This window comes from Calliopsis andreniformis, chromosome 6 (assembly GCF_051401765.1).
Source record: "Calliopsis andreniformis isolate RMS-2024a chromosome 6, iyCalAndr_principal, whole genome shotgun sequence".
NCBI classification, from domain to species: Eukaryota; Metazoa; Arthropoda; class Insecta; order Hymenoptera; family Andrenidae; genus Calliopsis; species Calliopsis andreniformis.
Genome location: NC_135067.1, coordinates 22,095,604 through 22,107,141, shown reverse-complemented (window position 1 = coordinate 22,107,141; position 11,538 = coordinate 22,095,604). Strand labels below are relative to the sequence as shown.

Below are 11,538 nucleotides of genomic sequence, written 5' to 3'. Positions count from 1 at the left end.
AAGTGGAAATACATGTTCTTGGAAAGCGTTTGAACAGTGTTGCTTAAACTGCTGTTACTTGTAGAAAGCAAACGTATGTAATCAAAAGCACGTGTAACTTTGTTTCACCTACGGGAGGAAGGATTCTATGTCACGAGCTTTTGTCTCTTTGCGTTATTAATACTATTTCATTTGCCTTATGCAAATTTGAGGGAGCAAATAGCACAAAGGTCAATGTGATGCATAAGAAGCTGAGATAGGACAATGAGGCTGATAGATAAACGTGTTAAGGGTCGCTCGTTTATGGCATTCGGTAAAGTGCTTTTGAATCAGCCTGTAACAGTCACAGAGGCAACGAGCTCGTGTTTGTATCTGCGACAAAATGCGTTTTACACGTATATAGACTATGCTCGGGTCATTGGCGAATAGTGCGTCTGTATTCAGGCATTGTGAATAACAAGAGTTGCCGGAAGCGTATTGGTTGCATCGGCATGCCTCGTGTATTTGAGCCTCGTTACCATCGTATCCTTTAATACCATTCTGTGTTTTCACTCCAGTCGTCTCTCTGTTCCATCTACGACTTTCAAACGCAATTACACTCCGACCTCGAAAAACCTGATCTTCATCGAATCACGTGCTTTTAATCGTTCGCCACTCCCCTTCTTTCTTCGAAGCTATTTCGATCAAACATCCTCTTTGCCTCGATTTCGCCATTTAATTCTTTCAGCTTCCCATTGCACCATAGAGAACTGAATGCTAGTATTCCTCGTTGTCCTCCTGTTCTATTGGCAAATGCGTGCTATTACCAACGTGGCCCAGTTTGTTCTCCATTAATGAAATGTAGCAGAATCTTGATAAGAAATGCGCATACGCGTAGCATGAGTGACACCTAGGCCGATTACGCGACAAGCGCTGTTTTGATTCGCGATAGCCGACCGCTATCTATATTCGCGTAATGAATACTCTTCGATATTCTAGGCAAGATACAGCGGTGGTCGAATTTAAATACGACCTGCATTTTCCGGGCGTCTCGGTTGAGCCACCGTTGCTATTCGCTTTGTACCCGCGGCACGCACCGCGTGAATAACGAATTAACTTTACGTTTCATTGCTTGTTGCCGCGGCAGAGCTTCCCCGATTCCCTGCTAGACTCTGAATCTTTCAAGACCTCGAATCAGGGGTCTCGAACGAGCAGTGGCTCCCTAGGCGCGCAGTACGCCATAAAATTGGACCAATAGGTAAGATAAATGCCCACAATTTCTCCATGCTGATCTATAGATGGTTCTATAAAAATTACAAAGAGGAAATTTTAATATTTATAACACAGTGCATTCAGGGGCAAAGAAAACGCTTGATCGCGTTTAATTAAACCACGCATATTGCCAGAGGCAGAACAGCACTCCTCGTTCAACTCAACTATTTAGCCATTCTGATTTCCTACTTTATGAATTCCTTATCGGTGGTGAATTGGAAAACACTGGCGAAATCCTGCCTACCACCTACCTTACATATACACGAAACTTTTATCGTGGAAAGCTCCTTTCTGCTGGCGGCGGCGTGAACGAGCCAGCCGGAAACTTGTTTCCCTCCCGTGTGTACATAAATATCAGGCAAAGCGCAGTCGCCTATGCGCTGGTACGTGCGAAAACGGCAACTTCTCGCCGACCGAAGAAATCACTCGCAGCCGGACTCCTTGTCCTATAAAGGTTCCCTCTCATCGGAAACTTCCCTCCGAAACTTCTCCGTCCACCCCCGCCTCCTTTTCTCGCTATTCCGGCTCGGCCAACCGTACATATAGCTGTATATACACCAACTTAACGTGCCTTTTTATCTCTTTTCCAGATCGGGCGAAACCAGTTGGCCTCCTGCATCGACAGCGTTGGTCGATAGAGCCTCGGAACGATGATCCCTCAGGATGAGTCGCCTCGTATCGGGGGAAGTCGAGAGCTCGGCTCGAGTGATCCTCGCGCGGCGTTTTAACGACACCGCGGATCCTGCACGAAAGAACGGAGTAGGTCGTTTTACCACGATCGTATAACGAATTATAGGAGCAGGGTCGCGATCGAACGACCACGGACCCCATAACCGTGTACGAACCCGCTCCGCGTTTCGCTCCGCGTTTCGCTCCGCGTTTCGCTCCGCTCGGTTTATTGTTATTCCGAGAAGGTGAACGTTCGCGAGCCGCGTACAAATATTCCACAATGTCGCGGGACGTGCTGCTAAAATTCTGCTATGGACGAATTTTTTATTGCTTTATTATGATAACGTTTATCTCCGATTTGTACTCGACATAGCGTAAAAGGAGTATTTCTATCGCAGCTCCATCGTGTCCCCATCGTGTCACGGTTATTTCACACAAATTTTCAGAGCAGCAGTCTCCTTTGGTACTCAGCTCGATCGCGATCCACGCTCGATTGGAGGAATTAAAAGTTCTTCGCGTGCCATGGGAAAGTTCTTGGGAAACTAAGTTTATTGTTTCATTACGGGAGCCTGAGTTTCCCTTTGAAAGCTCCTATATTTCCATGCGTTATCGTTTTTCGATCGCCAAGAGCTTCTATATTATCTACTGTAATCTCGTTTATGATAATCTTTTGAATATATGGCATGGAGTACTCTGTACTTTTTTTTGCCGAGAAATACGACGGTTTTGCGTATAAAAATACTCGCTAGGGAACTTTTGCTGGCGCTTTGATCGTTCCTTCGCGGATCCGCTTGGCTGGTTACATGTAAACGAAGTGGGTCAGAGAATGGGTAATAATTTCATGGAGAAACACGTAAATGTACGGTTTGTGATCCATGCGAGTGTCGTCTAGGAACTTAGCTAGAAACCAACATCAACAGACGGATCCCTGATATGAGGTTCAATATTTGTATTTTCATGTTGAAAGTACATCATTTCATGTTAATCGAGGAAACAAACGCTCGTGAAGAATTTTCATTGTGCGAGTCTGATACATCCGAATTCATTTTCTACCTGTTTAAATAATCCTCATAATTATACAATCGTGTCGAATCAATAAATACAGGATAAACAGGAAATCTCATTTCCACAGCACTCAATGTTTCCTACGAAAGGAATTAAAGTACTTGTGGCAATCATTGGCGGTATTAACCCGAGAATAAACTTCCCGATGTCAAAAGAAAATACAACAATTTCCCAGCGCTTCGTAACTACTTCGTTCTCCTCTCGTTTATCGAAGTGTATTTCAGTTTCACTTGAAGAAGTGAAACGCTGCGGTCCATCACTGTCCAATTAAGCAATCTCCTGTCACGGATCGCTGAGTCTGTCTAGTTCAACTCGCGAGTTGGACCATCTCTTTTACGAAAGTCACTTTCTACTTCCATCGAGACACTGACTGACCCAAATCCCTCGATCGCGCGGTTCGACTGGCGAATCGATCGCGATTCGAATCGGAACCTTGAACGAGCGCCCAAGGACGAAGCCGAAACGTGGTCGATGTCAAAGCGAGATCACAAACGCGAGAAAACTCTCGGCATTCCTCGTTTCTATGGGAATTCAATCGCCATTGGAATGCGGTGTAATTGATTTCGGCTTGGAATATCGACAGCGACGAAATTAAATATAAACGAAGCGGAATAAACGCGACGGAAAGAGTTTGCACGAAGGGATAGCGACGAGGATGGAAATGCAGCACAGGTACGAGATCCTATGGATAGTTGGTTCTAGAATATATTGTTAATTATACTCCAAATAATTAGCAACTTGTTGATCGTTATTAATCGTTGACAGAGCCAACCATGCTAATGGTGACACGCTTTGACGTTTCTATCAGCTTACGATTTACAGTTGATAATACTCAAAGCTCTGTGGAAAACGCTGCCTTTCGAAAAAAATGACGTCTGTGAAACAGGTTCCTTTAGCGTGGCTGATCAGAAGCTAGTGGACTCAAAGGTCTGCCCTCCAGCAACTAGTTGCGTTTCGCGATGGCGACTCGAATCGCTGAAGTGTTCTTGATGTCGTATGCGAGCCACGTGTCGCATGGGGAAAAACGCGCGGCGCAATCGTTGCGTAACAAGCTCGTAGAAAGCGAAACTCCTAGTATCGTGACACGTCTAGGCGAGTAAACAGGAAGCAGAGGTATAGAGAAATATTCGCGGAACCGTCATCACTAGGAGAATTCAGTCGCTATAAAACGATACGCTGGCATAAAGTTTCTCGCATAGTTTACGGGACCAAAGCTGTCTATTGTAATACAGGGAAATTGAAACCAGCCGAGACGCGGGAATAAAATATAAAATATGAATCCGGCTTATTACTTTCCCTCTACTTGCATCCGCCGTTATTACTGTCCTCGCTTCTGACGTCACAGTCGCAGACGATCGTTTCCCCTGCTTATTCCTCCAATTCCCTTTATTTTGGATTTCAAGTTCCTCGTTTCGTGAGTAAGATTCGATCAGAACGGGTCCTTACTCTTGAAAATCCCAATACGTGGGCACTTAGGATGTGAAATGTCCCAGTATGGAAGACAACCTTTAATAACGCTCTAGTAGCTGAACGTACTATTTTTTGCTTTTTTATTACGTACATTAGAATTTCAGCTTAAAATGAAATAAAATTAGCGTTAGTGTCCAAGTACTGGGACATTTATTTGATATAATCGCGGAAGGGACTTTCGATTCTGTATCATGTATAGGATAACAAACTTTATTACTCTGTATATATTATTACATCATATAAAATACTGCACGCAGTGATTAACAATACTGGACGGGGGTAAAAGTGTAGATGATAAAAAAGGTCACTGGTTTCTTCGGTATAACGCGTTGCGGGGGTGAATGAGAGACTTCCCCTCGACACCCCACTTGGAACGTAGGTAGAAAATATGTAGAACCTCTGGATGTTAACGAGCAACGACGGTGGCAAACACACGATCGACCGAGCAGCTGTTCTAAGTGGATTAGCCTTGATCGTCCTTATTCTCCATGTCAGCAGCTCCTCCCTTTTTATCGACGCGCATCCAACACCGTCGTTTTCCTCTCAGCTGCCCCCATTATCTGCCACCTCACACAACACCGGCATACTGCTGCACTATCCTCGACCATTCCTTCGGATAGGTCCGCTGAATGTGTGAAAGGACCTTCTTGATCTGTCGTGTTTCCTCGGGGCTACATTGCGGGCAGGAGCCTCTCAAAACCAGCGGTGCTAAACCTGGATAACAACGACCGGGTTAAATCGAATTCTGCCGGTAACTTTATAGAAATTTATCGGCAAAGTCTTCGAAGGAAACACGCGCCCCTCGAAATACGGGTATAAATCCGATCTAAGCAATTCGATGACTCGCCATTCCGACCTCCCTCGGAGTTTCCCACAAAATGGGGTTAACTCTGCCGGAGATCAGTTTATCCTTTGAATCGAACAGAATAGCTGCTCGTCCCCCCCCTCTCCCTCTCTGCGTTACGCTTTCCAACTACTTTCCTTTCTTCGACTTTGTTTTCTTATAATTTCTCGAAAATAATAATCAGAACTACGTTTGAACGTACCAACGAACGAGACTAACGCGCAAGCCGAGGCGCGGGTAATTGCAAATGTCAACAGCCTTCGCTCACAAAGAACGTGTACGTTATTTTAATCTTGTGCACGGATCGCGCGTTATATCCCAGCGGAATTACAACATGGCGCACGTACCTTTTAAACGTCTTCCAACGGGGTCGCAGGGAGCCTGTCCTAGGGCGCACTTAAGCTGTCGTCTCAGGTAGCGCTGATCGCTCAGGGCCGCGTTCAGTTGTTCGTCAGAGACCCGGGATCTTCCGGCTTCTCCTTTTTCCGTCTCTGCCGCAGTCGCGCAGACCAGCAGAGTACAAGCGACAAACAGAAGCTGAAACATCGTTCGAGACAGTGTAAATGGAGAGAACCTTGATTTCTATTGATATCTAAGAAAAGGGAGCACAAATATTGGGACAGCAGTAAACCACGAGGTAATCAAGAGCACAATAGCGTAGCAGCATCAAGACAATATAGTAGCAACAAGATATTATTCAGGACCGTATGTCCCGACAAAACAACTCGCTTTATGTAAATAGATATTCATGTTAAAGGGACCGAGCATCTACCACGCATCAAGCAGTTAACAAAAGCCTGGGATGAACGGTCGTCAACGACGCTTATCCGGCACGATAAGACGCGTCGCAAATTGAAAGCCCTAAATTTATACACATGGCTCGGAGCCCCTCCAGCGTTTCTTCAGTCGCTTCGAAAATTTCAAATGCTCGACGGAGCGCGCGCAAGCAAAGTAAATTAGATGCACCTATACATATTCCTTCCACTTAACCGTGTTAGTAGCTGCTCAAACGAACTCCGTCGAAATCGAGACCCGAAGTTTCCAACGTTGGCGAGAAAATTAGATACGAACGCAAGAGGGGCACAGTTAACAGGTAGACGAGAAGGACAATGGCCGAATCGGCAATTGTAGCGTCCAAAGGTAAAGGTCGCAACGCTCGAGTGCGTGGCGTAAGAGGAAAAGGGGATAAGGAGGAACCAGCATTAGACAGCGGCTAAACGCAGAGCCAGAGGAAGCAGGGCAAAGCTAACATAGCTAAACAAGCAACAACCACCGTGAGTAACGATGGCATGCGCGTCCCTACAACCTCCGTTTGTTTGCCTCTCATGGCCCGAGCCGGCGGCACGCCACGCCGCTTCGACACGCTTCCGTTCCATGTTTCCTTGCAGTTACCTGCGCTATGTACGCCGACTAACTAAGGGCTTCCTTTTGAATTACCCTCCCTCGGCCTTTTTCCTTTGCCGACGCATTTCTTCAAGAACGCACGACTGTGCAAGCTCCCGTCGCCCAGGCAAAGGGGCAATCGAAACAAAGGGGCAGCGAAAGCGTCAAGTAGAGATCCTAAACGTATTTTCCTGCAGCGGCTAACGCGGCTCGCTTTGGAATTCGTGTCGCGAGCTGGAAACTCGAGCGTACTTTCGCGCCAAGGAAAAGGAGGAAATTGTTTCACAGGGTGGCGTTGTGGGAATAGCGCCGCGACAAAACGAAACGAAGTTTGAAGAATTACCTGGTTCCCAGAGCAACGTAAATTGGCCTCGTCACTGACCGAGCATCTTTTAAATCTCCGCGTTGGAAGCATCTATTGCGCCGAGCCTTTGTCGTACATCACGTACGCCCGATGCTTTTTCACAGCGACCTCGACTTCGCCCCCGAGCAGACCGATTGCTTGTTCGTCGTTCAAAAGCTATGGAGCTACATGGCCAGTAGTGGACTTTGCACAGGAAATAGGTTGAATTAAACCGCAGCTGCTTGACGAATGAGCATACTTTCGCGGAACGTCGGTAGAACAGTATGCACGCGATACCGATCTTCTACTTTTTCATCCTTTCCCCCGTTGCTCTGTGACTGATATTTCCAAGTTGAATTTTAGCTTCCCCGCTCGACCTCTCGATTCTGTAGTATCATCCCTAACTATCGAGTTGTTTCGATTTTCCACAGAGCTGAAGGGCTCGTGACATTTTCCTTCGACTCTTGAACTTTGAAAGTCGAATAAGTCGCGGCTTCCCTCGAAAACTGTCCAATCCGCGCGCGGGACGATCTCGTTCCTCGTCAGCTTTACTTTCGCGAGGATTCGATTTTCCCCGAGGGGTGCTAATAATCGCGTCGTTCTGTAAATCACCATAGCGCTGTATACAGCCGCTCCAGAATGATTTGTGGATTGGTTGCGAGCTCGGTTACGTGCACGCAAACCGCTTACTTCCGCAAATCGACGTGGATTATAAGAATTATTGGTCGGGTTGAATGGCAAATGGGCGTGATATAGATTTTATTGCTGTCACGTTGGCTGTTACGATAGTAACCATAACGTCCTGGATTATTACGTCCGAGTGAGACGCTGACGGTTCCTCTCTCGACCATATACTCCCCCGTCGGAGCTACGCGTGCCCCGTTAATTTACGTCAGAGTCTATGAATGATAATTTACCAGTTAAACGGGATACGCGGAAAACTCGTGCCATTTCAGCCGTAATGTTCCGTTATAGTTATCGGCCGGCCGACCCAAGCGACCCACTACACCCCAACACGATAAATAATAATTTATTGTTCGCGTACAGCCGGCCCAGCCGCCGCGCTGTTCGCAGTTATTAAATTAATTTACAATCGTCTAGTTATCGACTCGCAACCGACGGACAATAATTACATAGGTTGGTGAATCGTGTTTCGATATCGTCGACGCCAGAAATGGATGACGACTTCGAGCGATCAGAGGACCCTGTGATTACGAGTAGGTGCAGTAGAACAGAAATTGCCGATAACCGAGGTTCGGTTAATCTCTCAACGCTGGCGTATTTTTGCTTGGAAAGGATTGCGCTTTTGCCAGGTGACAAAGCATCGTTAAAAAGCTTGTGTTTTCTGAATAAATAATCAGTGAAGAATTGTTTAGAGGAATTTTCCCAAGTGGAGTCAAGAAATGGGAATCTGTATAAAATATGGAAGCCATCGCTGAGGAAATAATCAAGGTTCGACTGTAGTGATTTGTTCGGTGGTGTGTGTTGTTACGAAACGTTGCACTTTTTAATTCCAAGAACTTCCACGTCTACCCTGCTCATAGACGAAGAAATCGTTCCGATCGATTTGTTATTCTACGCAGCGACCGTTTGCGTGCCGTATATGTAAGCGAACGATTACAACACGCATGAGTTATGACGTTGCGACGCCGTCGATAAAGGCTGTATTTCGATCGTTCGAGTGGAACCGAGCTACGTGCCACGGAATTTAATAACTTTTTCTAGAAGGCTGACGAACAAGAAAATACGAAGAATCGATTCGTTTCTTCCTCCTCGCGATTCTCTGTTTCCGCGACAGGAAAATAAACACGCTGCAGTCGGCTGAAAAACGCATAGAATTTCGTTGGGAAAGCGGTTACTTGTCTGGCGCGGAATATCGCCAGCCGATATCCTCTTTTCGACGGGACGACTGCGAATTCGTTGCCTGTTCTCGTTTATTGGCTCTTCAATATCGCGGGGATTATCCAGCAGCGCGTCGAACGCGTCGCCAACCACCGCGAACGCGGAAAGAAGCGCCTCGCTTCGACACCGCTCGAGTGCCAGCTTTTCTCCGAGAATGTTCACCGCTTTAGGAAGCGCGCAACTTAATCCGGACTGTTACGCTCTATAAACGTTCTATCGCGATACGACAATGTTATGACGCTTTCGATCGTGCCGCTGGAAATTGTTCAGGTTGAGCAAAATTTCTATAGCTATTCGAATAGGCACCAAGCATGTCGCTTTTGAATATATTCGCTAGATCCTTTTTAGCCCTTCAACACCTGTCGTTCGGAATAGAAATTCTGGGGATTTTGAATTAGAAACTGAGAAAGCGAAAAAGTTTCCCTTACCTCGGTAAAATACCCAGTGTGCAGTAAGAAACAAGTAGTCAACTTTGGTAAATTTCCCTAAGAAGTCAAGTATAATACACGGAGTTTCGAGGTACCTTTACATTATCTAGAGATGAAATTAGATTTGAGGCGTGAATTGCCATCGTAGCTAACCCGAAATCTCTTTACGAAAATGTGCCCGAGAGACGGTGCTACAAGGAACACCGATTCTCTGGCTGGTTTTCTATGTATTCACCGCGTTCGACCACGGTATCGAATTCCCTGGTCGCGCAGGAGAACGGCAAATTGGTCCCAGTCACACGGGGACAAGGGAAGAGGGCGGCAAGACGGAGAGACACCCCTCCGGATACTCCGAAACTTTAAATCACCCCGCGTACGTGTACATAGCGTGCGTGTGTATCTACCTGTTGCACGTTCGTCACTCACCTTGATCGTTGGAGCCATGTCGAGGGTTCTTCGTGCGCGGAATCGTTCTGCTCCTCGGGCGAATGACCGTGGGAAATGTCGGGGCGGTGAAGAAAAAAGGGAAAAGGTGAAGAGCGAGCTGCGAGCGAGAATGGTTCGCGCAGAGTTAAACGTCGCGTAGAGAGAGCGGGAAATCGGTTGCTCGGTGTCCTCTCACCACGAAATCTCGAAACGCACTGGCCCGAAGGTACGTGTCCGTGGCCTTTCCTCCCCTTCTTCTCTCGATAAATACGAAAGTGTGTGTGGCGGGCGACGACGTGATGATATATACCGGCAGTTCTCCGTCTCCAAACACCTCTTGGTGCAGCAGTCCGATGCCCGGGTAGGGGAACCTGAGACGTGCGTGAGTGTGCGCCGTGCAGGTTGCACTTTTCTCCCCTTCGCTCTCGCCGACCTTTCTTTGCACCGTTGCACTTTCTTTGGCCAGCTACCGATGCGTTTCGCTGTTCGCGATTCGGCCCCCTCCCGATACTTAACCTTTCGACGACAGATCTTCCAGCCTGTTAAACGGAAACTAATTCTGCCTTTCTTTTCTCTTTTTATTCTTTTCCTTTAATCTACAGAGATAGACCATTGTTCTTCCGTCGAAACGGTGGAAGAGGCGCAGACAACAGAGGAAAAGAAATTTCGATAAAACCGCGACGGATTTAATGGGCGGTCGACGATTCGGTGCGTTCTCGCGCCCGACCGTGTGTGCCTGTCCCCGACGATAACAGCCATCGAATTGGTTTGGTGAAAAAAAAAAACGGCAAAAAGAATTGCGAGGTGATCTGCCGTGAAATACGATTAAACTGTTCGCCAAAGGGTAGACGGCTGGGGGTAGAAAGAGTGAGGATGAGAGAGGGAGAAGGGGGAAGGGGGCGAGAAGTGACCGATGGAGAACAAACGATGAGAACGAGACGAGGGAAGGTTCGAAACGGAACGAAACGAAGCGGCTGGGGGAAAATCGTGCCTTGTATCGATAAAGATTACACGGGCCGGACTCGTCGATCTACTTTCGACCCGGCAGCTCGAAGCTTTTGCGGTGTCAAGGGAATTCCTTGTCGATGCGTTCACCGATCCCCTACGCTCTCGCTTTTTCCTTCGCTATTTTTATTTCTCGCCATTTTATTTTTCCATCCCCCGACTACCCACTTCTCCGTCATTGGCCCCGTTGCGCTCCCCTTTTTCCTTTTTTCGCCGACTCGCTGTTGAGAGCCGTTTGAATAGCCGATCGTTTTCGAGGCGATTCGATCGTTCGAACGGAACGAATTCGTCCTCCCGTCGAGGTGGACAAGGGTGACGGAGGGGGCGGGAGAAGAAAAATAAAGGATTGATATGGCTCATTGTCCTGTTGGTCACGTCGCGCGATTCCGCGACGGTTGATTTCGCCTCGCGGCTAGTTCATCCGTTGATTCCGCGCAAGGCCATGGAAAGTCGAAATGGGTCCTTGCTTCTTCGGCCCTTCGTCCCTCTCGTCAATAGCGGGAAGGGCGGAAAACGAAGGTGCGTTTCGAAGCGACACAACAGAGGGAACGACGCGAATCGCGTGAACGTTCTCTCCCTACACGAGCGTTAGAGTTAGTTCAGCCATCTGGAACGGCTGGACATCGCACCACGGAAATGGAAACCGAAATTCACGGGAAAATTGGGACGAAGGATTTCGGAGCGAACGCGTGTTCGATAATATTCCAGCACGGCAGTAAATCCTTCGCTGGCAGATAAATTTACGGAGAGGCGGATCAACGAAGCTACCTGGT

General features: G+C 47.4%; 1 protein-coding gene across 2 annotated transcripts; it reads right to left on the bottom strand.

Annotated features, from left to right (window-relative positions):
• Window positions 1–4,838: 4,838 nt before the first annotated feature.
• On the bottom strand, window positions 4,839–9,910 carry Csp2 (chemosensory protein 2). 2 transcript variants are annotated; one of them, XM_076380267.1, is made up of 3 exons: window positions 9,761–9,910; window positions 5,626–5,815; window positions 4,839–5,148 (listed from the first exon to the last, which is right to left on the bottom strand). In XM_076380267.1, exons 1-3 carry the CDS (start codon window positions 9,776–9,778, stop codon window positions 5,003–5,005), a joined length of 354 nt encoding a protein of 117 aa, XP_076236382.1. In that variant the 5' UTR covers window positions 9,779–9,910; the 3' UTR covers window positions 4,839–5,002. The 2 variants fall into 2 exon arrangements, with proteins under 2 accessions (XP_076236382.1, XP_076236381.1); XM_076380266.1 differs by lacking the exon at window positions 9,761–9,910 and adding an exon at window positions 7,005–7,226 and having other exon boundaries at window positions 4,960–5,148.
• Window positions 9,911–11,538: the final 1,628 nt, after the last annotated feature.

Bases quoted from the DNA above. Each gene is read 5' to 3' on its own strand.
- Csp2 (XM_076380266.1), bottom strand. From the start codon at position 7,076: ATGCTTCCAACGCGGAGATTTAAAAGATGCTCGGTCAGTGACGAGGCC. The intron at 5,816-7,004 runs GTAATTCTTCAA...ACGATGTTTCAG, and splicing joins TACGTTGCTCTGGGAACCAG to CTTCTGTTTGTCGCTTGTAC. The intron at 5,149-5,625 runs GTACGTGCGCCA...GTTGTTATCCAG, and splicing joins CGTTGGAAGACGTTTAAAAG to GTTTAGCACCGCTGGTTTTG.